Source organism: Myotis myotis, unplaced genomic scaffold, assembly GCF_014108235.1.
Source record: "Myotis myotis isolate mMyoMyo1 unplaced genomic scaffold, mMyoMyo1.p scaffold_m19_p_17, whole genome shotgun sequence".
Classification (NCBI taxonomy): Eukaryota; Metazoa; Chordata; class Mammalia; order Chiroptera; family Vespertilionidae; genus Myotis; species Myotis myotis.
In genome coordinates, this window is record NW_023416321.1 from 32,166,853 (window position 1) to 32,193,052 (window position 26,200).

General features: G+C 45.2%; 2 protein-coding genes across 11 annotated transcripts in view; both read right to left on the minus strand.

Annotated features, from left to right (window-relative positions):
* The window catches only part of KIAA0100 (KIAA0100 ortholog), a 29,911-nt gene extending 15,713 nt beyond the window's left edge, over positions 1–14,198 (minus strand). Inside the window, exons 1-24 of one of the 9 annotated variants that reach the window (XM_036340704.1) lie at positions 14,055–14,198; positions 13,107–13,230; positions 12,575–12,624; positions 12,114–12,261; positions 11,817–11,935; positions 11,522–11,582; positions 11,144–11,333; positions 10,220–10,343; positions 9,950–10,074; positions 9,637–9,704; positions 9,385–9,530; positions 8,597–8,715; positions 8,323–8,486; positions 7,924–8,179; positions 7,202–7,407; positions 4,961–6,056; positions 4,337–4,528; positions 3,998–4,200; positions 3,732–3,850; positions 3,400–3,620; positions 2,683–2,873; positions 2,447–2,546; positions 2,102–2,304; positions 899–1,193 (exon numbers count right to left, since the gene is read on the minus strand). In XM_036340704.1, the coding sequence (XP_036196597.1) occupies positions 899–1,193; positions 2,102–2,304; positions 2,447–2,546; positions 2,683–2,873; positions 3,400–3,620; positions 3,732–3,850; positions 3,998–4,200; positions 4,337–4,528; positions 4,961–6,056; positions 7,202–7,407; positions 7,924–8,179; positions 8,323–8,486; positions 8,597–8,715; positions 9,385–9,530; positions 9,637–9,704; positions 9,950–10,074; positions 10,220–10,343; positions 11,144–11,333; positions 11,522–11,582; positions 11,817–11,935; positions 12,114–12,261; positions 12,575–12,624; positions 13,107–13,230; positions 14,055–14,122 (4,588 nt within the window). In that variant the 5' untranslated portion in view covers positions 14,123–14,198. Of the gene's footprint in view, positions 1–898; positions 1,194–2,101; positions 2,305–2,446; positions 2,547–2,682; positions 2,874–3,399; positions 3,621–3,731; positions 3,851–3,997; positions 4,201–4,336; positions 4,529–4,960; positions 6,057–6,764; positions 7,114–7,201; positions 7,408–7,923; positions 8,180–8,322; positions 8,487–8,596; positions 8,716–9,384; positions 9,531–9,636; positions 9,705–9,949; positions 10,075–10,219; positions 10,344–11,143; positions 11,334–11,521; positions 11,583–11,816; positions 11,936–12,113; positions 12,262–12,574; positions 12,625–13,106; positions 13,231–13,776; positions 13,865–14,054 lie in introns of those variants that run through there. The other 8 variants (XR_004972883.1, XR_004972884.1, XM_036340707.1 and 5 more) reach the window with 8 other exon arrangements.
* Positions 14,199–18,461: 4,263 nt separating this feature from the next.
* Positions 18,462–26,117, minus strand: SDF2 (stromal cell derived factor 2). 2 transcript variants are annotated; one of them, XM_036340732.1, is made up of 4 exons: positions 25,786–26,117; positions 25,296–25,328; positions 22,039–22,235; positions 18,462–19,134 (listed from the first exon to the last, which is right to left on the minus strand). In XM_036340732.1, the coding sequence occupies exons 1-4, from the start codon at positions 25,934–25,936 to the stop codon at positions 18,847–18,849; spliced, it is 669 nt and encodes a 222-aa protein (XP_036196625.1). In that variant the 5' UTR covers positions 25,937–26,117; the 3' UTR covers positions 18,462–18,846. The 2 variants fall into 2 exon arrangements, with proteins under 2 accessions (XP_036196625.1, XP_036196626.1); XM_036340733.1 differs by lacking the exon at positions 25,296–25,328 and having other exon boundaries at positions 25,786–26,101.
* Between the last annotated feature and the right edge of the window lie 83 nt (positions 26,118–26,200).

Sequence of the window (26,200 nt, forward strand, 5' to 3'; positions counted from 1 at the left end):
CCTGGGTCACGTCTGATCTATATATATAAAAGCCTAAGCGACCTTTATGACTGGTCGACCAAACAACCAGATGCTATGATGTGCACTGACCACCAGAGGGCACAATGCAGGAGCTGCCCCCTGGTGGTCAGTGTGCTCCCACAGCCAACCTCCTGTGGTCCCTCCCTCAGCCAGCCTTGATCGGCCCTGAATGGGACTGGGACAGACGGCCCTATCAGCCCTGATTGCCGGCCAGGCCAAGAGACCCCACCTGTGCACAAATTCGTGCACCAGGCCTCTAGTATATTATAAACCTTCAATAAAACTAAAATGAACCTATGAATAAATGAGTGATGGAGTGAATGAATGAACTAATTAGCTCATCCAGATATGACAACTTGTTAAGGAACATAGACTGTTGTTCATTCTATATCTATCATTCTATTCTATATCTGAACCCAGCACAGTGCTCTGTGCCTGTTATAAATATTTATTGACTGAACAAAATAATTCACCAAAACACAAAACAATTCTCTAATTCTTTGCTTCTTTCTCTTATTCATCCTGTGTTGGCCCCACCATTTCTTCCTGATCCTCCTCCTTGCCATAGGACTACACCCTTTTATGCCCCATATCAATGCTATGTAAGACTTGGGTGGCCTGATATAGAAAAATAATGGTTTCATCTCTACACCTAGATGGAACCAGCCATGATTTAGCGCTTTTCAAACTCCTGTCCAAGCCAATGTACATATTCTACCAAGCATGTTAAACTTAAAGGCTAACACAGGCCAAATAAATGAGGCATGCAGCCTGCCCTGCAGGCCATGAGTTTGACATGCTTGTTCTATCCACTGAGCCAAACCGGTTTCGGCAGACATGCTTGTTCTAAACCTAACCCAATGGAGTCCTATCTTACCTCCTGATGACCCCTTATCAGGCTGTCCGCTAAAGCTGGGACTGCTGACAGGAGGTGGAGCTGAAGCACTGGTTGGGACACTCTGCTTTGGCTTTTTGGCTGGCATCTGGGGATCAATCTTTAACCCCTTCAGGGCTTCAGTAGAGAGATTGCGTTTGAGTACAGCTGCCTTTTTGTAGCCATCATATAAACCAAAGGCAATGTCCCGATTAGTGGTTGTCCAGGAAGCCCGTAAATCTACCAAGTGCAGCTGGTGTGTATGAAAGGCAGGGTCCCCAACTCGAGTAGAGAGCTCCTAAGAAACAGGAAGAGAACCTCAGGGTAGCATGGAAATCCCCACCATTTCTCCTGGATCACAAATGCAAAAATAAGGAAACAATCTTGTTGAATAAAAAAAACCTGTTCTGGGGGAGATAAGAAGGCCCTGGAGAAAGATAGGGGGGGGGGGGGAGGGGGGGCGGAAGAGGGGGGGGGACGCCCGGATAAAGAAACACTAAGTGGTTTTAGCATGTACATTAGATATACCCACTGTATTTTAAATGACTCAAAGAATTTCAACTTAAAATCCTTCCTTAATTTGGGGTTGGGGGAACAAATAAAGTGCTAGGGAATGTTGTACTCTAGTTCCTGAAGGGCAACAGACTATCCTTAGAAGGAGAGAAAGGAAAGTAATCTTCAAAAAGAGCGATGCTGATACAGGTGATTCAAGTGAGTGTATGATAAAGTAATGACATATATGCTTGGAATATAGTTAGGAACACTACCAGGGACTTAGTCTAAAATGTATTGCTATAGACTGAATTGCGCCCCCACCCCCAAATTTACATTTTGAGACCATAATCCCCAATGTGATGGTATTTGGAGATGGGGCCTATAGGAGATAATTAGGTTTAGATTAGGTCATGAGGGTGAGGCCCTCATGATGGGATTTGTGCCCAGAGAGCTTGAAACATCAGAGAGCTTGTACTCTTTTTATGCCATGTGAAGACACAGAGAGAAAGCAGCCATCTACAAGCCAGAAGGAGAGCCTTCACCAGAACCTGACCATGCTAGCACCCTGATCTTCTCAGCTCCCAGAATTGTGGGAAATAAATTAGTACTGTTTTAGCCACTCAATCTATGGTATTTTGTTATGGTAGCGTGAGCAGACTAAGACAGGTACTGATACAAATAAGGTAGTAAAGAGACTGTTTCAGGCCGTACCTCCTCTGCTGTGCGATTGCTATGCCGTTGGTAGGTGAGGGAGGACAGGCTCAGTAGGTGGGTCTTTGTTACCAAGGGATCAAGGCAGTGATCAGCACTCTCTTCAGTGGGTGAGGCCATCAGATGAACAGTCACCTGACTTAAGTCACTAACCATCTGGGTCACACTCCAGTCAGAGATGAGGCGCCGCATCACTGTGCCCGCTGAGGAAAGGAGGCATACAGAGTCCATGCAGACCAGCACAGAAGAATAGTGTGGGACAGAAAGAGAGAAAGGGAAGGGAATTGAGAAAGCAAAAAAGGACAAGGAATAGGCTAGGAGAAACAAAGGGGTTGTTTACCTTACCTTGAGGTATAAGCCGCTGAGTTCCCCGAGTGAAGACATGACCCTGACTGCACTCAATCTGGATACCCCGCTGCTGAGCAAATGAGGCCCAATAATGCACCTGGTAACAAGAGAACTTAACACTGAATGAAGAAATGGCACTGGAGAGATGATTAAGAGACCAGGAAAGAAAAAAACAAGTAAACAACGAAAGGGGAACAGAACTGAAGACGTCAGCAGGGATGTCAGAACCTGACCTGTAGCTGGGGGAAGAGTGCAGTAAAGGAAAGCTGCTTGTAGTGCTGGCCAAGTTTCTTCTTGCCGGGTTTCAGGTTATTGAAGAGCTTTCCCCTACAGATAGGCCTTGTGACACTAGTCCAAGTTGCCCAGAAGTTTTGCATCCAGCGCAGGGTACTACTATATAGCAGAATTCGGGGCTGGGATATTGCTGCAAAGGAAAGGATAGACATTTCCTAGCTATAGTTAAAACACAGAGATGAAGTAAAATCCTCTCTTAGCTCAAGTTCTAGGTTTAAAAACCCAAACAGCACTCAACCTGACACTAAATATCCTCAACACCCTCTCTTTTTGTTTTATTTTTATTGATTTCAGAGAGCAAGGGAGAGGGAGGGAGAAACAGAAACATTAATGATGAGAGATAATCGCCTGTTCAACATCCATGTGCCTACTGGGGATCGAGCCCCCAACCAGGCATGTGGCCTTGATTGGAATCGAACCCAGGACCCTTTAGTCCGTAGGTCGACACTTTATCCACTGAGCCAAACCAGATAGGGCAACACCCTCTTTTCAAAGATCCAACTTCTTTGCTTTCAGCACCCCTCTTCAAAAAGGTGCTAACCCCATCCTCCCTTGCCCTTTCCCTATCCCCTTCCCAGAAGACTAAGCTGAAGTCCTCAGTGTCAAAGCCCACCCTCCCAGCTCTTCCTCCCCATTGTCCCAGACCCAAGCCTCACTCCCGCTGTGCTGAGTCAGATCCATCTTGATGGAGAGATTGAGGTTCTCAGAGCGGAAGGCCCGGTAGGAGTCATGGAGCTGGCCCAAGGGCACCTCAGGCAGAAATTCTGGGGCCCGAAGAGTGACGCCATGGTGATCATGGGGGTTCCCGTGGCATAGCCACTGAAGGTCCAGTGTCATGCAGAGGTCAGGCAGGTGCAGAAAGCAGCAGTCATCATACCTGCCCCACAATAATCCCAATCTTCAGTGCCCCAGTCACTTGTAGACCCCTGGTTCTTCCCCACTCCCTCCACCCTGAGTCCTATTAAAGCCCCACCATCTCTCCACTCACTTAGAGGCTGTCCTCACGTTGACATCCAAGTCACCCTTGAACACAAACTGACCAGGTTTCCAGTGAAACGACAGGTGGCTCCACTCCCAGTGCATATTCTCAGTTGTGTTGTATGGATCCTATAACCACCCCCCAAAACTTGGATCAGACATGGATAAAAATATCACCCTCATCTCCCAAATCAGTACCTTTCTCTCTTCCCCAAAATGCTGTACAAGCCCCAACCATACCATCCTAATAAGAAAACCACTCATCTGAACCCTCACCTCAGTAGCCAGCTGGTGTAGGTTTGCCTGTTCAACATCCATGTGCCAGTCCCCATGGAACAGAAGACGGCTCTTGTCCCACCATGGCAAGGGTGGGCTGGGGTCTGCTGAGGGCTTCGTCAAGAGGTCAACAGACTGGCCAATCAGTGTCCAGGCTGGATCCCAGCATGGGCCCCATACCACTGTGTACTGGAAGATTTCCGCTGGGATAGAGGGGCAAAGGATACAGGTTGTTACACAACATCATCCCTTTCCTCTTCCTTTACTGCAGAAGGGCCTCAGCGCACCTTCTACCCCAGCCATCACAACATCCCAAACCAACTGCCCTCCTCTACTCACAGCGGAAGTCGTGGTAGAACTTGAGTGGGGGCATGTTCCTCTCTACTACCACATTACCCCATGGTAGTCCCAAGTGCAGGATTTGACGCCGACGGGAGCAAGGCTGACCACTCTGTTCAGTGCCCACAAGTCGACCTATCAGCCGCCAGTCACGGATCTCAAACAGGTACCGGGGATAGTCTCTTATCCGAACTGTTATTATAAGAAAGATACACACTGGCTAGTCAGGGGACAGTGTCAGCATACTCAGGCATTTTCCCCCCTGCCACTACTTTACCCACCTATTTTACAAATTCAACTGAGAAAAAAACAACCTAGTAGATGGCAAAAAAGCTGAAAAAGGGCATTGAGACCCTGAACAGATGGTGAGAGGAATAACACTGAGATCTAAGAGCTATACTGACCCTAAAGATGACTGAGTTAGTTGTTCCTTTACCTAAGTTAGCCTAGTAGTTTCAGGGTGACGTTCAGGAACAAAGAAAGGTATGAAGAGCCCACTCCCATCCCACTCCACCCATCCAAAAACAGCCACAGTTCCCAATATAACCAAGCTTCTCTGTAATCACTCAAAATGCTCCTTGGAGCTCCAAGGGCAAACACCAGGCTCTGCAAATAAAGACTTACCCAGAAAAGTCTTGACACTGCACTTGAGCATACGACACCACTGAATAACATGATCTACTCCCTCAGCAGGAAAAGGGCTGCCTGGATCAAGCTCTCGAACCTGCTCTATCACACGTTCAGGCCCATGGAAGGAAGCATCTGCCAGAGCCACCAGCTCTAGCCCTGCTAGGCTCCAAGTGAGCAATGCCCGGCGCATGGGTGTGTTGCCATAGAGACGACGGGAGCGCTGGATGTAGATTTCAATGTTTTTGTGTTCCAAAGAGGCATAGAGCTCCTCAATTTTGCGGGCTGGCAGTAACTCCCCATGCTGTTTCCGAAGGGCAGCCACTTTAGCATCCAGCAGTTGCAACCTTTTGGCACTCTCCTTACTTTCATCCTTCATCAGTTCATAATTATCTCGAAGTTTCACCTCAAAAATGTCATCCAGGAAAACCCATGAGAAGTGCTGAACTTTCAAAAGTAGATCAGGTGGGAGTGGGGCAGGGCCTGGAGAGGCCTGAGCGTGAGTTCCTCCTCGATGGAGCCCCTTAAGCCATTTCTGAACTCCCACAGCCTCATCCAGAGTTTGAGAAAAATCATACTGATAAGGAAACTCCACTGAAACTGAGCCGAGGGAGAGGAGCCAAACACGGTTCCGGAGGGTCTGCAGCACAGGCAAGGGGTTCCGGTGGAGGATCATCTCCTCTAGCTCAGGTAGCAGCTGCACCTCCACCTCCTTGAAGTTGAAAATGCTATTGCCATCAAAGCCAGCAGCCAGCTCTGGGCAGTAAGCCTGAAGTGAACCCCCATGCCGGCTCAGTGACACACTTTCTGCAGCCAGGGTAATGAACTTGTCCTCGGCTACAAAAGCAGTCAGCTTGGCCGTGCTCACCTCTAGTGTCAGGTTTAGCAGCCGTTTTGAGGGAGATGTTTCGGGAGGTTGGCCTTCTCGCTCAGAAGTGGCCCCTGGAGTCTCTAGTGCCAGGAGTGGAACAGTCTCAGGAAAGAGAGTGGCTCTTAGTAAGTCTCGGCACTGCAGGGTGGCCAGGATATGCTGGTACAGGTACATGTGATCTGGGGGGCTCCAGAGTAAAGTAAGACCTGCACCACACTGAACCTTTAGGAAGCAAGAGAAAAGGATCTGTCAATTACCATGTCCCAGAACAGGAGAGATGACAGGGGTTATTATACATGCACATATGACCCAAGAACCATCTCCACCTAGAAGTCTTTCCTGAGTAACCACATTAATTAGTCCCTTCCATGTTCTTAGCACCAAGAGCACTTAAGAGCACTCACACTAAAGTTCTCCTCAACTGGATTCTAATCTGTCTGAGAATAGAGGCCATGTGTTTTAATTATTTGGCACCTACCAAAGTATATCCAGTATATACAGCACACACTCATTAAACCATTTGACTTTATGTTTCTGCTCATAAGTTATCTTTCAATAACTGCCACAATGTATCATAACCACTGCAACAATCAATTTGAAAATGTTTCATGCACATTTTTACTAAATTCTAGTATATAAAGTAACGAACACACAAATCAATACAGCAAACTGACTTATGTGAAAGTATGCCTCAAAGAAGGGAGCAGCTTGAAAAATAAAATTGGTTCTGAATATCTAAGTGGGCAGAGAAAATTTAAATTCCAGGACAGAAAAATTCCTTTGAGTTCCAGCCTCTGAAAAGGAAACACTTCAGTTTCCAAAGGAAGTTGAAGTTAACAAACAGGAAGCTATCCCACTCTCCTCCTAAGAGGGTCCCGCGTCCATCTAACAGCCTGAGAGAAAGGTAGTGAAAAGCCTCTGAAAACTTACCAGCACTTCCATCTTCCAGCCTTTGGATGAGCTGAGAGCTTCAGCAACATGACACAAGATTATGATCTTTAAAAAGCCCCTTATTTTTCAGAGCTATGCACCAAAATATTTACAGTGGATATTATGTATCTGCTGCAAAATAATCCCAGAGCCAGAGGGCAGGAGCAATTGGTGGAAGTGTAGATGAAATAAGTTGGTCATAAGCTGCTAATTATTGAAGCTGGGAATGAATACACGAAAGTCCACAGTCTCTCTAGTTTTACATAGACTTTAAGTTTTATAATGAAGAGTTAAAAATCTTTAGAACAAGCCAAGAAAAAAGAACACCAGGTGCTGTATTTCTCACAGATGAATTTTACACATGACTCCAAAGACTGGGCAATGCTCTAACTCTAAGGAAAACCCAATGTAACTCAACCTCCCCCCAGAAGCATTACCTCTAGAGAGCGGATGCTATTGTGATAGGTGATGGAGAGCATGGAGAGGCTGAGCACTGGCGCAGGGATGTCAGGAGCCTTGCAACAGGGCTGCATCTTCTCTGTGACTGACTTCACCAGGGCAAGCACAAGCCCTTGGACACCCACAGTGGAGGTTTCAGCACTTCCCAGGACAGTCAGCGTGTCCAGTCGGACCTCTGAAGCACCTAACATCCAGAAACCATGTCAGCCTGGATTCTCAGCTCTCAAACGGCAACTTCAGTCCTCACTCTCCTTTGTTACTTATTCTCTTCACTCTAGTTGTCTTTATTCCCCACACCAACCTAACTTCGTTTCGCATGTTTAAGGGAAAATTTCCCTTTCCCATCTTAACCTAAACTTCTGGCAAGGCCAAAGAAGTTCCCTAACTCCTACAAATTTCCCAGAAATACATCAGTTACTAAACACACAAGAAAAAAAGAAAACAAATAAACAAACACTATATGCATCTCATTCTCTTGATCAGACATCAAGGCTGTCTTTTTCTTACATATTTTGCTTAATAATTGCCTTTTATAAGCCCTTAAGAAATACCAAGAAACGTAATTCCAGCATTTCATCCTCTAATTCAGAAACATTCCAAATAATAAGCTTCATTAAATTAGAAGAAACAGATTGAGTCTGCATAATGTGCTTAGGTTATAAACTACCCACTTTGGTACAGACTCCCTGGTCCTACTTACCAACGAGGGCAGAAAGGGTGAACAAGTTCATGTCCTCCACCTTCAAGTCCACCTTCCACAGTAATGACACAGACTCCCCGAATGAAGATTCTCTAGAGACTGACTTCCCAGATTGTGGGCCCATCAAGGATAAGATCCGAGAGAGACACTGGGCACAGGTGTCTGATGTTTCTACCTGCAGTCCTCGGATGGTACAATCAAGAAAGAGGGTATCCGACTGGGTGCTGGACAGGCTGAGAGGCTGATTATAGCTACCCTGGAAAAGCAGCAGAGGGACTCCATTAGGAACATGCAGACACAGTTCTGTAATGCCCTAACGCATTGCTTGCTGCCAAAAAGGTGCTACATGCTATAAAGCAGGGCAGGATGAGGAAACTGCATGGGCCCCTGTTCACCTACCTGTAGTGTGAAAGAGTCCAGGACAAGTGCCTCACCCCAAACATGCATATTGGGTGGGTGGGGTGCCCGCTGAATGTGAGAGTCACTGCCCACCCGCCAGCAGAGGTGGTCCACAGTTAGGATGCCCCGTTGATGGATACTCTGTGGCCGCAGATGCTGATAATCTAAACAAAGAAGGCAGGAGAGAGGCATTCTGTGGAGCCACTGTGGCCATCAATTGGGTCCAGCTCCACTAATGGACAGGTCTTGTTCCTTTTACATCCCAGAGCCTTACCCAGAGAGATGGAATTGAATCCCAAGGCAAAGGGCGGTGTATCTCCAAGCTGAATGGAAATGTTGACATTGGAGATGGAAGTGCTAAAGATGATGGGAGCCAGGATTTGGGGGAAAGTTCTGTACAGGGATAAGACATAATTGTTTGATAAAGAAAGAATTGCAGCTCCCTATCATGGAAGCTCTCAAAAATCAGTGTGAGTTTTGTTGTGATTTTTAGAAACTGATGCAACTTGAAAATAAAAAACTAAACTAGTCAGTTCAGTGCTACTCCCAACAGTTAGTCTGCAGGAATGCCAGAAAGATATTAGGTTGAACCATATGAAACTGCCATTTCATAGGTCAAATATGGTGAACATCAGCATATCACAGAACTCAAACTTCTACAACCAAGGAGCATCACTTCCAAACTATTAACCTTAAGTTTTCTATGCAACACAATGCAAGCACTACACAAAGAGAGATATGGCACTGCTAATATGACCTGTCACTTTATCATCTGAGGCAGACAAGACACTGTTCATCATTTAAGTTCAGTTTAGCAAACATTTATTTTGTATAAGGTACTGTGCTAGGTACTGAGGACATAAAAAAAAGAGGACTGCATCCTACCATTAAAGAGCCTATTCTAATGGGGAAGATATATAAAATAGGATTGCTATTGAGACTGGGACATTGAAACTGAAATTCAGAAAGATCAAACAGTCAAAAACATATTTCACATAAGACACCACTTTAAACCAAAATAATCCATCTGATGAAATGGTAATTGAAAAAGATTGCACTGACCTTTTCTTCCTTTGCTTAAGAACAGATGAACTAGACCCTTGGGTCTCAAGTGCTAGCATGTGCATCCAGTGAGAAAATTCTTGGTGCCGGTAATGAATAATACAAGTGTTCACAACCAGAGAGGCTGCGAGGTCAATGGTAGTTACCTAGAAAGAGAACACCAGAACTATGAATTTGGGTTTTACCTCATAAGGCAATGATGTAGGAAGAGAACAGAGAAAGGAATAATTCTTGGTACCACAGTCATCATACCTGCACACTAGCCTTGAGGGAGTTGAGGCAGACAATGCGCTGGCGGCTCTGGGACAGCAACAACCCATCTGTAAGGGCAGAGGACAGATCAGAGACACTGGGAGCAAAAGGTAAAACTAGGAGAGGGTCAGAGACAGGCAAGGAGTTGAACAGGTTGTCACCAACACTCAAAAGAGTTGGGGCTATTTTCTCTCAGTATGGTTTCCTCCTCCCGCTCCCCACTGGTATTAAATTAAGAAGGCCATGTGGCGCATGGGGGAAAAGGGTGTCTGGTCCTCCCGTTCTCTCTCAGTACCAGCATCCCCACCCAAACCTTTTAGTAGGAGTTCAGTGCTCATCTGTGCCATATCAGAGTTTGCTGTGAAGCTACGAAGGGGCAGCTGATCCTCATCACGGTGGTACAGGAAATGCAACAGCTTCAGCGTCCAATTCAGATGCCTGAACCAGAAATGAACTCTAGCTCAGAAATATGTGGAATTCCCATTCTCTGTATAGACAAGCTCAGTGCAGCTACTTGCTGCATATACCCAGCATACAGCTCCAACTATCACTCTCCACACTTCTGTGGCAGAAGAGATCTCACCTCTTTTGACTATTCATGGACAGCACCACACTTGTGATATCCATTTTCACCTTCACCTGGTCTGGCAGCTGCTGAAGGAGGTAGAGGCCAGGCAGAGTTGGCTCAGCCACATTTTTTGTCACGTCTGAAAACATGAATGAATAATACAAAAGCCATCAATCCTTAACACCCTCAAGTCTCCAAAAATGCCCTGTCCTCTTTGACCAAAAGCTCCCATATAAAATAGACGAAGCAAATGACCAATGTTAGGCCAAAAGGCAAATATCCCAGAGATTCAGAACGCGCTGCAATTTGTTCCCCAGAGTCTAAAACATAGTATAGGGAACAGACTGGTTAATAGAAAGAATATGGACTTTAGGGTTAAATAATTTAAACCCCATGTTTAATATCAATTAGCTGTGTGACCTGTCAAAATACCTATCTAGTGGCTCTCCCTCCCTGGAGCACGCCCAAGCCTTTCCCCTCTCCCTCTTCTTCCCCCCAGGGTGTCACCTTTACCCTTCTCTCTCCTAAGCTCCAAGGGCCCCCTAATTTTGCCTCTGTAATTTGTTTCCTGAGCCCATTTCTTCTACTGCTCACTTGTACCTCTGTGACTTTCTAAATAAACTTTCTCTTATAATTTAGAAAGAAAAGATACCCCTCTAATCTTCCTAGGCTTCAGTGTTCTCACTGGTGCAATGCTGAGGATTTAGTGAGAGAACATATATAAAGCTCATAATACAGGTCTAATTTATGATAATTACCCACTAAACACTGGTTCTTTTATCCACCACAAGCAAATGTCCTATTTCCTCTATCCTCAGGGTCCAAGGCCAAGGTGACTAACAAATCACACCTAAATGAGTAGTGAGGCCACTATTTTTTTCTAATTCCAAAATAACCTGAGAACAGGGCAGCCAAGAAACTCACTGACTAGGGCTTTACCTGAACAGGGAACAGGCTGGGGTGCCAGGCTTGAGCCCTGGTGCAGCAGCTGACTATGGAAGAGGCCCTCGTGCAGTTCAGCATGGAGTGTCCACACATCCACAGAAATTGCCTTCAGTTGCCGACTCCTGATGCCCACCTCTAGACACAGCTTTAGGGCAAGTGAGAGCTCCGCCAGGCAGGTGTCCTCCTACAGAAAGAATAAGCTGCTAAGGTGTGTATGTGTAAGGAGTCTGGGAGTTTGGGGTCAAGAATTCAGTGGTCTGGAACACTACCTTGAGAGAACCCCATAAGGACACAGAATCTACGGGGTAAGCCCTAAGCTCCTTCTTATGACCAGAAGGAAACAAGGCATCTGAAGGACCATGGCATACTCACCAACTGGCCACTCTTTAGAACTTTGCTGTTGATCTGACTTAGGCTCACCTCACATTTTAGCCTGAGAAAGGAAAAAAATTAAAAGCACTTGGCCCCTTTCCTCACCATTTACCTTCAATCAAGCCTTGTTGGCTGGAAGGGACAAGGCAAGCAGAAGTACCTAATCTCAGCCTCTCCTCAAATTGCACAGAATAAGAACCTGATACTTTGATAAGAAGGCCCTGGCATCCACCCACCCTGAAACAACTGTAAGGCAAGAATGGGCCTACTGGACCCTTTTCTACCCAGAGTTTACCTTTTCCCATCACTATCCAAAAGAAAGCTGCTTTCTCTGATCTGAATGTGCCACAAGGACTCGGAGGTAGCTACCTTGAGAACCATGATGTTTATAGAATCTACATGAATGGAGAATAGCTGCAAGGAAGAAACAAAGAACAGCAATTAATGTCAAGGCACTGCCCCTTCTTTCCAACAGAAAGAGAGTAAGAGACAGCTCTTAGTATCCTGCCCCCCAATAGCAGAAAAACCCACCCATGATTCCAAAGCCAGGCATTCCCAGTACAGACCAAGAAAAAGGCAGAAGCAGCCTCACCTGACAGATGATCTTCAATAAGGCCGGGCTGAAGGACAGCTCTTTTTGCTGCACTCCTGTGCGCTGGGAGAATGGAGCAAACAGGCCAGAAGCCTTCTGTGGGTCAGTTCTGATACGCACTTCTCCAAAGCACAGTGCCACATAGCGCCTGCCCGGAAGAGAAACCTCGCTGCCATCAGGCCCATCCCTTCCACAGCAGTCTCCTCCCCTCCCTCACATTCGCTCTCCCATCCTCCCTAAAGATGTAGCTCTAAAGAAAAAAAAATGTAGCTCAAATCGTGGAGGATAGTCTCGTAGTAGTTCTCAGTCTCTGTCTCACTAGAGATAATCGCTTCCAGGAAACAGCAAGCCAAAAGCCCACTTCCTTTCCTGGACTTTGAGGCCTGTGTCGAAGAATCTCATTCTACAAACCCCAATCCCAAATACTCCCCAAAGGAAGAGCGAGGATATAGGGTACTCACGGCAGATCATGGCTAAGGAGTTTGCTGGAAATCCACAGGCTATCAATTTCCTAAAACATCATGGAAGAAAGCCGCCAGGTAAGACATGAGCAGCCTGACAAGTCAGGGAAGGTTCTAAGAGGCGGAAGTGCTACAGCCCTTCCAGGAATTATTCTCCATCCCATCTCTACCGGCTTCCCTCCGCCACACTGTATCCTGCTCCTCACAATGATGTTTGCATTTCTCTTTTATGGGCAGGTGGCCGCGTTTCCCCTCTTAAATTAGAACAGTAGGCTCTTCTGTTTCCTGTTATCTTTGGTCTGTGCTTTACCTTTGTATCGTTCTTATGTGCCCTGGACACTGTGCCTTATCAGCATGTTTAACCGAACGACTTACGTCAGTCCTAGCCTTCCCAAACTAAGAGCATCTTGGCAAAGAGGTGACAAGCCTGGGTTAAACTAGGAAAGCCACCCAGAATTTATTAAAACGAAAAAAGCTGAAATTAAGCTGGATCAACACCACTCACATACCCAGGGAACCCCGCAGGACTCACCACTGTTTGCTGGTGCTGCTGAAACTTAAGACTGACATTCTGGATCCAAAAAAAGGAGCCAATCTTGAGCTCTGCCTGCAGCTTCCGCTGACACCACTTGGTGACCAACCGGACCACCAGCCACCTGCAGAGACACCCCCGTGAGCTCACAGGACCCGCTCCCAACGATGGCTTCCTTCCCTCACGCCTCGCTGGCCCTAGAAGCCCTTGCAGAGGGTCGCATCCTGAAGCCGGGTCTTCCGGGCAGCTCTCCCGTCTCCCACCACACGGCTCCATCACAAACACTGAGCCACGAGGATCAGCACCGTAGCCCCGGACTGTCCCCGCCACCCGGATGGAATCAGACAAAATAAACGCCACCTTCTAAGCTGGAGACAAAGCCCCTCAGACCTTTAGGAACCCCAGAGGCGGAGAGAAGAGGCCCCCACAGGAGTCGGAGTACCGGCATCCCTGTCGGATGTGCCATCACATACTCCCCACAGGGTCCGTGTCTTCGCCCTGCAGACAGATGTCCGCCAGAAGGCACTGCGGGGTCACCCCCGGCCAGCTCGCCAGCTGCTCTCCCCAGGGCGGTCAGACCGGCTCTGGCTCCCCAGGGCGCGGCTGCAGGTGCCTCCCGGGCGTGTAGAGGGGTAAAGGGAGACCACGGCCGGCCCCCCTCCTCACTCACACACACACCCCGGTTCAGCTCCCAGCCTCGGCATCTCCGCAGGCCTCGCCGCTCCCTTCGTCTTCCTCAATCCCAGTGGCTCCGCTCCAGCTCCGACCGGCGCCCCCGCTCCACCCCTCCCTCGGCGCCGCCCGCCATCCATCGCCCGCGCACCGTCCCCTCTGGCCCTCTCCTCCCTCTATCTCCCCCTCCCGCGCGCCCCCTCCTCAGTCTCTCTCCCTCCCACTCCTACCTCTACCCCCCACCCGCCACCCCGCCGAAGCCGGGATCCCCCTCACCGGCCTATGAAGAGGGTTAACAGCACAACCAACAGCAAGGCCAACAGCGCGGCGAAGAACAGGGGCATTACGGCCCCGGCCCCGGCCCCGGCCCGGCCTGGCTCCGGCCCCCGCCCAGCCGGGCCCCGCCTCCGGCTCCCCGCAGCCCCGCCGTGGGCCGACCAGCCGCGCGCACAGGGACAGCACGGGACCAGGAAGCGTTGGCGCGCGTGCGCCACGCCCCTCGCAGCCAGCCAGCCAGCGGCGGTCTCGTGGCCCCGCCCCGTGCGCGCTCCCTGGCGGGGCCGACCGGCTGCCAGCCCGAAGTGCAGGCGTGGCTCGGGAGAGAGCGCTGGGGAATGGACCTCGTGGGGACTGATACGGACGCCCCACTCTGGGCGCGCCCTTCGGTGCCCGGAAATGCGGAGCCACGGCCTGGCGTGGGGTCGGAGTCTGAACAGCTCCCGGGTTTGCAGTGTATCTGGCAGGCAACAGAGTTCCATTTACAAAGCACTTCCCGTGGGGTAGTTATAGAGTCGCTTGACCACCTTAGGGTCTGGACCGAGGATACTGCAGAAGTTAGACCTCTGAGTCATACGAAGTAGCTCTCCTGTCTTATTCAGGAGCCTTGTCTGGAAATCATTGAGAAAACCAAGAGGTAATTAATTGTAAGGCCTCAAAGGAATTAGTGTTTAATTCACTAAGGAATGACTTTTTAATTCATTCATTGTATGAATACTTTGTTAGTTAATACAGGTGTCCCAGCCCTAGACGGTGTTGCTCAATGGTTGGAGCGTGGGCCCTCATAGGAAGGGTCCCGGGTTCAATTCCTGGTCAAGGGTACCTACCTGGGTTAGGGTTCCATCCCGCCCCAGTCAGGGGGCCAACGGGAGGCAACCAATGAATGTCTTTGTCTCGCACTGATATTTCTCCCCTGCACTCTCTCTGAAAATCAATGGGGGGGTGGGGGAAAACGTGTAAAATATAAGGTGTCCCAAAAAAATGTATACACATTTTGAATGATTATAATGTCAGTGTTTATTAACATACAGTTCATTTTCAAAATTTAAAAGAATCTACAGAAATGAATAGTTTTTTTTTGTCAATGCCTTTTTGCAAACTGATGACTGTTCTGGTCCAGGCACCGATAACACAAAGCAATAGTATCTCAAACATCAAGAATTGTTTCCTTGCCGAAACCAGTTTGGCTCAGTAGATAGAGCGTCGGCCTGCGGACTGAAAGGTCCCAGGTTCAATTCCGGTCAAGGGCATGTACGTTGGTTGCGGGCACATCCCCAGTAGGAGATGTGCAGGAGGCAGCTGATCGATGTTTCTCTCTCATCGATGTTTCTAACTATCTCTCTCCCTTCCTCTCTGTAAAAAAATCAATAAAATATATTTAAAAAAAAAAAAAGAATTGTTTCCTGCCCTAACTGGTTTGGCTCAGTGGATAGAGTGTAGGCCTGCGGACTGTGAGGTCCCAGGTTCAATTCAAGGCAAGGCCACATGCCAGAGTTATGGGCTCCATCCCTAGGGGGCAAAGCAGCCAATCCATCATTCTCATCATTGATGTTTCTATCTCTCACTCTCCCTTCCTCTCTGAAATAAATGTATATATCTTTAAAATAATCATTTCCTTTGGTATTTGTGCACCTCAATTCGTCAACTCTTGCCGGGTTTTGTACGGTAAACTTTATCTTTTATGTATCTCCATAGAAAAAAGTCTAATGGCACTTTAGGATAAATTTTCTTTGTTCAAAGCTTAGTCTGACTTCACCCATTATTTCAAATCAGTTAAACCTGAAAAGGAGTGAAAATTAAGTGAGTTATCAGCTATTAAAGTGTGTATATATTTTTGGGGACACCCTATATGTATTGACCTGTGGGGCAGCACAATTCTGAACCCTTCATTAGAGTTTTCTTTTTAATTTAAAGATTTTTAAAATTTGTTTTTAGAGAGGGAGGGAGAGGGAGAAAGAAACATTCATGTGTGACATGTGACAGAAACATCCATGGACCTTCTGCACACCCCGTACTTGTGATTGAACCAGCATCACTGGCACGTACCCTGACCCGGAATCCAACCGGCCAGGGCTGGAGTTTTCAATGTCTACCGTGCATAGTGCAATCTGGGCACATTGGGGGTGGGGTGAGGGCGGATACCACAGAAGTAGAGGATATTGTTCTTGCCCTTCAAACAATTACATGAAATGGAGAATTCAGGTCAACTTTATTTTGTCTGTTTCCTTATCTATAAAATGAGGGAATTGGACAAAGGTCCCTTCCAACTCTATTACACTGATGCTAATACAGTACAAACTGAAGAAATTCTGAGGATTTCAAAATAAGTACTTCACAAACCTTTGCTCTCACATCCTAATCTCCGTAAACGCCCTCCAATATTTTACTTAAGACTCTCTTCCATGCCTTCAGATAAAGTACCATTTCAACTTTCACCTGGGTTGCCCAAAATTGCTTTTACCCCTCCACCTGGTTTCCTTCCTAATCTAGTCCTCTCATCACTAATTTCACACCTTCCCCAGGGCTCCACCGCTGTTATAGTTCATACTTATCCCTTAAGCACTATAGTTCTGCCATCCTCTTTGTAACCTGCAGCCTCCCGTCAGGATATGTTCTGTCTGTGAACCTTTAGGGAAGACCCAATAACTCAGTGAAAACTTTGTCCAAACCAAGAGGGATACTTTGCAACACAGCCCCCTACTCTCATTCATCTTGTCCATTCTGTTCCCTTTATTCAGCTGGGTTTTTTTAAAAATATATTTTATTGATTTTTTACAGAGAGGAAGGGAGAGGGATAGAGAGATAGAAACATCGATGAGAGAGAAACATCGATCAACTGCCCACAACCAAAGTACATGCCCTTGACCGGAATTGAACCTGGGGCCCTTCAGTCCACAGGCCGATGCTCTATCCACTGAGCTAAACCGGGTAGGGCTATTCAGCTGGTTTCTAACATTTCATTTCTTTTTTCTTCCCAGACTGTTAACATTCTACTCCCAATCATCTCAATAGCCTTCATTTTATCATTTGTCTACTTCAGGGGTCCTCAAACTACGGCCCGCGGGCCACATGCAAATACAAATATTGTATTTGTTCCCGTTTTGTTTTTTACTTCAAAATAAGATATGTGCAGTGTGCATAGGAATTTGTTCATAGTTTTTTTTTTAAACTATAGTCCGGCCCTCCAATGGTCTGAGGGACAGTGAACTGGTCCACTGTTTAAAAAGTTTGAGGACCCCTGGTCTACTTTCTGGAGAGCTCTTAAGGGATCAATGCAACTGAATCAGAATAGGGGGGAGAAGGTGTAAATGAAGCTAAACTGGTTCATGGTCTCAATTTAATGACACAAGTCCTTACAAAGAAACCATGTCTCAAAAATCCATGTCTATCACAGATCTCTACAGGTTTCCCCAGCTATCTGAAAGTAGAGTGGGCCTATGAAACCTTTCATAAGCTGAAATGGCGTAAACTATCCCCTGCTTTCCAAAAGTTCTCATTAGTACCTTTTTTAAAAAAATTGATTAAAAAAAAAAAATAAAATAAAAAAACAATAAATAAATAAAAATAAAAAATTGATTTCAGAGAGGAAGAGAGGGGAGAAACATCAATGATAAGAATAGTTGATCAGCTGCCTCCTGCACGCCACCTACTGGTGATCAAATCACATCGCAGGGCCATTAGTACCTATTTTCACTAACGGAAAGAAACCGAAGAGAATTTTTGCTTTGACGGGGGCCTTTGTAAAAGGAAAGTAGTGTATAACAGGAACTTTTGGAAATGTTTTCTACCTTAACTCCCTAACAAAACAAGGAGAAGAAAATCTGAAAGTTTCTAAAAATAAAAAGGCCTGCTAGTCACTAAAATTCCAGTAGATGGCAGAAACCCCTGTTTACCACTGCATGCTTGAAGGACATAGGAGCAAACTTTCTGGAATTCACCAGCAGAGGAAAGAAAAAATGAGGTAAGCAGAGGACAAAAATTTTCTACCCACCTTTTCAAAGAAAGATATCCCTACATTTGTCCCCAAAAGAGTAGTTATCTACCAAGAGCTAACATAATTGTAGTGTAGTAAAAAGAGTATGTGGCTCTAGCTGGTTTTGCTCAGTGGATAGAGCAGTCGGTCTGCAGACTGAAGGTTCGAGTTCAATTCCGGTCAAGGTCACATGCCTGGATTGCAGGCTCAATCTCCAGTAGGGGGCATTCAGGAGGCAGCCAATCAATGATTCTCTCTCATCACCAATGCTTGTATCTCTCTCTCCCTCTCCCTCTCTGAAATCAATAAAAATATATTTAAAATAAATGAATAAAAATAAAAGCAATGGAATAACTTGCCTCACAAAATAGAGACCTATTAAAAAATTAATCAGATCATGAAATAGCACACCTAATAAATGACAACACAGTGGCTAACAATGAAATTCTTTTTTAGCATTTTGGAGAAAGCAAGCAGGGGAAAAGTCACACACATTAATAATCCATGATGCCATGTTTTTGAAGAGTAAAAATTTCCCAACTAGGAAATTTGTGTTTCTGTTTTATCAGTAGGAATTAAAAGCACCTGCTCCTTCACAAACAAGTCTTGTACTCAAAAAGAACAGATCCAAGTCTGAGAGAACAACCATTTCAACTGTAAAAGGCGAAGCCTCCAAACAGAGTCAGTTTTCTGCCGACCATCTTCATCTCAGTGGTGACATGGCCAATGCCCAGGAAACCCGTGGCAGGGATCCCACGGTGAAGCAGCAGCAGGTGTCTATGAACACTGTGTGGTGACAGTGGCTCACAGCCTCCAGACTCAGAGCTCCGCATGGTGGGCTTCTGCCTTCAACAACTCACTGGGTTTCATGAAGATGCCTTCCATAGCTTTCCAGTAGTTGTTCGGGCTTGCCTGAGCCATGCCATGCACCTCTTTTTGCCCACTGATGGGTCGACCATATTGTTCTCCTGTGACAGACAGCAGAACCTCGGTGGAAGAATGCTTGAACCGCACCTCACCATCCCTCACCCAGTAGGGCCCCGAACAGAGCACTGTCCAGTCATCCAGATAATCACCTTCACCTTCCTCACCAAAAGCACTCACTTCCTAGAAGACACAGATGGTAGCAACATTAGCATGGCTGATACATACAGGCTTGTAAAGGGGAGGTAGGCAATGGGAAAAAAAATAAGGCTACCCAAAAGTAAAAAATGAGAGGCTTTCCAGGGTTGTTTAGAAGTAAGTAAATAATTTAAACTGTGGAAAAAAGATAAGAAGACACAAAGGATACAAAAGCAATTGCCGTAAGTTTATGATCCAAACACTAATTTTTCAATAACTCTTTATTTGCCTTATAGCCTTATATTTTCTATTATAGTCTTAAAACACTTTATAGCTCTTGTTATTTGACTTGAAATATTCCTGCCTTATCCCCTGAACTAGATTTTGAATGACCTGGTGAGAAACAAGCTGGAGACAAGCAGACCCTGAATGTCAGCTCTATCCCTTCCTATGCAATTCCTCCTCTATAAAATGATAACAATATCACCTTACAGAATAATTGTAATAATTAAATAAAATAAGAAATATTGAGCAAATTATAGCATATTCTATCTTCCACTCCTCTTCTAATCCCATTCCCCTTAGAGCCAAATATTCAGAGTTTTTATCACAATAAAAAAGTTACTGATTAATTCAGAAATATATAATTTAAATATACACTAATAGCTATATAATGTAAAACGATAAAAAGCAGTCAGACTGCCCTAACTGGTTTGGCTCAGTGGATAGAGCGTCGGCCTGTGGACTGAAGGGTCCCGGGTTCGATTCTGGTCAAGGGCATGTACCTTGGTTATGGGCACATTCCCAGTAGAGGGTGTGCAGGAGGCAGCTGGTCGATGTTTCTAACTCTATCCCTCTCCCTTCCTCTCTGTAAAAAATCAATAAAATATATTAAAAAAAAAAAAAAGCAGTCAGACTAAGACTAAAGCAAAGGGAACTGCACAAAATTAACAATTCTACTACTATGTATGTATACTAGAAGTGAATGAGTAGGTGAATGGATGACAGTGGAGCCAGATAACTCACTGTTAGAGTGTGAATTTACAAATAAGCAAAGGGAGGAGACTAGAATGATCTATGCGGTAATGGATTAGAGTTGGAGACATGATTAAGAACTCATGTCTAACTTAATATACATACATATAAACACCCGTAAGTTCATACTGATATAAAAAAAAGATTAAATAAAAAGAGACAAATCTCCCATACAGAAGAATTCCAAATAAATCATGTAACTACTCCATCCTGAAGGAGCAGAAGCACAGGTGTGCTCCTTCCAGGGAGCAAGCCCGTTCCTTTCCCCTCCCCTTCATCATCCCCCCGGGCACGTTACCTTTACCTTTCTCTCTCCTAAGCTCCAAAGGCCCTTCTCTTGCCTCTTGTTTCCTCAGCCCATTTCTTCTACAGCTCACTTCTTCTACCTCTGTGACTTTCTAAGTAAACTTTCTCTTACAGTTTGGAAAAAAAAAAAAAAGGGAGAGCATAACTTCCCATTCTTAAGTGTGGGCTGTGCAAAGTCTTCTTTCTAGAGTACAGTATGGACAGGAGGAAAATGAAAAGAGTAATTTTACAGAAGAAACCTGACAAACACAAATTCAGCCAGGTAATCAGTATCAACAGTCATAAATTATGTAGATAGTATATATCCTTGTTATGATGTGATGAAAATGGCACCTGACCTCTGTGATCTTTCTCCCAAAAACCTTTATAAATCCAGTCTAATCATAAGAAAAACATCAAACAAATTCCTATTAAGGAGCACCCTATACTATACCTAACCAGCACTCCTCAAAACTGTCAAGGTAATCAAAAACAAGAAGAATCTGAGATCTATCACAGCCAAGAGGAGCTTAAGGAGACGTGACAACTAAATGTAATGTGGTGTCCTGGATGGATCCTGGAACAGAGAAAGGATAGCAGTAAAAACTAAGAAAATTGGAATAACCTATGGACTTTGGTTGATAGCAATGTAACAATATTATCAATTCACTGTAGCAAATCTATCATACTAACTGTAAGATGTTAATAGAGAAAACTATGTACAGAGTACAGAGTGGGAGTAGGAAGCAGTCATTAAGGGGTCCCACATCCCCCAAAAGCTCACAGCTTAAAAAATGGCATAATACCTAATTCATTTTCTTAACGTGGTCAGTCAGCATCATTACAATAATAATTTTTATTGCAAGTTTGGAAACCATTAGGTTTCTTTTTTTTTTCTTTTTATTTTTTTAATATATTTTATTGATTTTTTACAGAGAAGAAGGGAGAGGGATAGAGAGTTAGAAACATCGATGAGAGAGATCGATCAGCTGCCTCCTGCACGCCCCCTACTGGGGATGTGCCTGCAACCAAGGTACATGCCCTTGACCGGAATCGAACCCGGGACCCCTCAGTCCGCAGGCCGACGCTCTATCCACTGAGCCAAACCGGTTCGGCGAGGTTTCTTTATTGTAGGATTTATCAAGATAACTTTATAATATTCTAACATATACCTATTCTGTCCTTCTTCCTCATTTGGTCTAGATGTAAAGTCTCCATTTTGACCAGAAACAATTTCTTTCACATGTATGAGACAAAGCCAGTTCTCCAGGTTTGCACAAAAGAGAACATCTGCCCAGCTGGTGTGCTCAGTGGTTGAGCATCAACCCATGGACCAGGATCCTGGTCATGGTTTGATTTCTGGTCAGGGCGCATGCCCAGGTTGCGGGATCTATCCCCAGTAGGGGGCGTGCAGGAGGCAGTTGATCAATGATTATTATCACTGATGTTTCTCTCTCTCTCTTTCTCTCTCTCTCTCCCTCCCTCTCTCTGAAACCAACAAAAAACCCTATTTTTTAAAAAGAGAGAACATCTACTACACCTGGAAAAGAAAGGACTAAGAACAAAGACATCAAACAATGCAACTGAGTAAAGTACAAAACAGCAGTGACCCATAGGATGCCACCTCACCTGGTTTCCAGAAAGAGGTGAGGTGAAGTGGTGACTATGGAGGTTTCGGCCAGTGTTGACATGTGTCAGCCGAATGGGCTGGCCACATTTGATGGGTGTTCCTCTCTCACAAACTGTGGAGGTCTTCCCCCGTATCCTCCAGTAACTATTGCTGTCATCCACAGAGGTCACACCTGTCACTGACTGCTGCCCACTACCTGCAATCAAAAAAAAAAAAAAGAACAAAGAAAAAAAGAAAAGAGGTAAGTTTAACTGGACCCCTCTCTTTCCTAGGGGTTATTAGATCAAATTTAAAAGTAATAACATGGCCCTGGTCGTTGTTGCTAAATGGTTAGAGCGTTGGCCCACAGACCGAAGGGCCCGAGTTCAATTCCTGGTCAAGGGTATGTACCTGAGTTGTGGGTTAGATCCCTGGCCCCAGTCAGGAAGCAACGAGTCTCAATATGTCTCTCTCACATCAATGTTTCTCTCTCTCTCTCCCGCCTTCTCTTCCACTCTCTCTTTTTTAAAAAAAGGAAAAATATCCTTGAGTGAGGATTAACAACAACAAAGTAATAAAGCAGACACATAGCAGGTGTTCACTGAATGGTTGCTAGGATTAAGACATCCCAACAATGACAACTCAGTTCTTTTCCAAGTCTAACTGGTCAAGCAGGTTTTGAGAATCATGAAAGAACTCCTTCCTCTCTTAGCTATTAGCATCATCAATCATCCAAGATAGAAACCTAAAGTCACCTTAAATGGCTCTCTCCTCCCTAGTTCACTAATTTTTTCTTTTTGTCTGTTTTTGTTTTCTTATAACTTGCTGACTGAGCACCATATCTCCTGTATCAAGAATAATAGGCACACAATAGGAGCTCATTAATCTATACCAGTGATGGCGAACCTATGACACACATGTCAGAAATGACACGCAAACTCATTTTTTTTGGTTGATTTTTCTTTGTTAAATGGCATTTAAATATATAAAATAAATATCAAAAATATAAGTCTTTGTTTTACTATGGTTGCAAATATCAAAAAATTTCTACATGTGACATGGCACCAGAATTAAGTTAGGGTTTTTCAAAATGCTGACGTGCCGAGCTCAAAAGGTTCGCCATCACTGATCTATACTGAATGAAACCACAAGTAATTGCTGAAATATAAATGAACACAAATTAAGCATTTTCATTTAATAGAATAAAAAAACTCTCAAAACAGTTTCCTCTCCAATTCCAGTGGGTGCTTTAGTTTAAATTCTTTACAAGGGTAAAGTATGAATAAAGAGACCAAAGGAAAAGGATTGAAGAGCAAGTATTACTATGCAAAAGAGCTAGAACAGAGGGTCATGGTCAAAGAGTGAGCTCTTGGAGTTTAAAACTTCAGAGATACAGAACTTAGTGTAATTTTTCTACATGTATGTCTCTCCCACAATTGACTAGTGCCGGCCTGGAGTAGTTGAAAGCAGGCTATGAACCAAACCCTAGACAGATTTGGATCGAACTCTTGTCTCTGCCTTTCATTAGCTGCAAGGCTTTGAGCATGCCATTTATTTCTGAGTCTGTTTCCTCATCTGTAAAATGAGGATAACAGTAATTTCTACCTTGTAGGAATGTTATAAATCTAAAAGAGTATGTATGTAATGTATGTACCTGGCGCATAGCTCACCAGAATGAAACTGGTATTACCATTAAGATGCCTTAGCCCTAACCGGTTTGGCTCAGTGGATAGAGCGTCAGCCTGCGGACTGAAGGGTCCCAGGTTCAATTCTGGTCAAGGGCATGTACCTAGGTTGCGGGCGCATCCCCAGTGGGGGGTGTGCAGGAGGCAGCTGATCGATGTTTCTCTCTCATCGATGTTTCTAACTCTCTATCCCTCTCCCTTCCTCTCTGTAAAAAATCAATAAAATATATTTTTTTAAAAATATGCCTTAGAACAATGAGGTATCACTTCACACCTGTCAGAATGGCTATCATCAATAAATCAACAAACAACAAGTGCTGGTGAGGATGTAGAGAAAAGGGATCACTAGTGCACTGTTGGTGGGAATGCAAATTGGTGCAGCCTCTATAGAAAACAGTATGGAGTTTCCTCAAAAAAATTAAAAATGGAACTGCCTTTGATCCAACAATCCCACTTCTGGGTATATAGCCTAAGAATCCCAAAACAACCAGGAAGAATCTATGCATCACCTATGTTCATAGCAGCATTATTTACAATAGCCAAGATCTGCAAACAGCACAAGTGCCTATTAGTAGATGAGTGGATAAAAAAGCTGTGGTGCCTACTCCGTGTGGCTCAGCAGTTGAGGGTGGACCCATGAAATTTGATTCCTGGTCAGGGTACATGACTGAGTTGCAGGCTTGATCCCCCAGTAGGGGGCGAGCAGGAGGCAGCTGATCAATGATTCTTTCTCATCATTGATGTTTCCTTTTTTTTTTATTTTTTAGCAGAATTGTTCTGTTTTTTTATTTTTATTTTATTTTTTTTATTGCTTAAAGTATTACAAAGAGTATTACATATGTCTCCTTTTTTTCCCCCACCCTTGTCTTTTCTTTTTTAAAAAATATATTTTATTGATTTTTTACAGAGAGGAAGGGAGAGGGATAGAGAGTTAGAAACATTGATGAGAGAGAAACATCGATCAGCCGCCTCCTGCACACCCCCTAACTGGGAATGTACCCGCAACCAAGGTACATGCCCTTGACTGGAATTGAACCTGGGACCCTTCAGTCCGCAGGCCGACACTCTATCCACTGAGCCAAACCGGTCAGGGCTCACCATTGATGTTTCTATCCCTTTCTCCCTAGCCCTTCCTCTCTCTGAAATATGTGTGTATATGTATATGTGTATACATATCTATATATCTACATATATATATATACATATATATCTACATATCTATATCTAACTATGTATATTTCTATATATATCTATATATCTCTATCTCTATATCTATCTCCGTAGCCGATTTGGCTCAGTGGATAGAGCGTCAGCCTGTGGACTGAAGGGTCCCAGGTTCGATTCCAGTCAAAGGCATGTACCTTGGTTGTGGGCACATCCTCAGGAGAGGGTGTGCAGGAGGCAGCTGATTGATGTTTCTCTCTCATCATTGATTTTTTTTCTCTCTCCCTTCCTCTCTGAAATCAATAAAATATCTTTAAAAAATATATGTATACATATATACACACACACATGCTTTTCTTCTCAAGATGTGGTTGGTACATTTACACAATGGAAATCTATACAGCTATAAAAAAAGAAGGAATTCTTACCGTTTGCAACAGCATGGGCGGACCTGGAGATTACTATGCTAAGCAAAATAAGCCAGTCAGAGAAAGATGAATACCAGGTGACCTCACTAATGTGGAACCTAACTAACCAACAAAATGGAATCAGAGGCATGGATACAAGGAACACACTGACAAATGTCAGAAGGGAGGGATGGGGGGACTGGATAAAGGAAGGTAAAGGAATTAGCTAAAGGACATATATGCATAGCCCATGAACAGTGTGGGGATGGGACTGGGTGGAGGTGGGCAAAGGAGGGGAAAATGGGGGACATCCACAAGTGTCAACAATAAAAGTTTTAAATTTAAAAAAAAATGCCTTAGGACAACTCAATTCTCCCTGCCTCTAGGCCTCAAGAACCTCCCAGGGCTCCCCTAACCTTCCCAGACCACACCCCTAAGACTTTCTCCAGGCCCCGCCCCCTCCGGAGCCCACCAAGCCTTCCTAGCCCACCCGAACCCGGGGGGGCAGTACCTGACCCGTAGCGCACGTCGTGTGAGTGCAGCCGCACGTTGTGGCGCGTATTGAGTAGTTTTACCACAGAACCGCAGGTAACCACAGCCAGATTGGACGCTCCTACCGCGCTCCACAATCCCCCGAACAACAGCAGCGAAACCACAGCCATCCTAGCGGTGCTACAGAGTCCCTAACCCCCGAAGTAACTTGGCCCCGCCCCGGAACCGGAAGCTGCAAGCGGAACCATAGAGAGGAGGAAATGAAGAAGTCCTAGTTTGGTCTTTATGGTTCCTTTGGCCAGAGCGGCCGGGGGAACCGGCTAGGCCTGGTTGCTTCCAATCGGCTCGCTCAGTTCTGAAAACGGCCTTTCTGAACCGGGACTAACCCCGAGGAGTCGGGTGGGAGAAGAGAGCAAGAGGCGGCCCGCCCACTC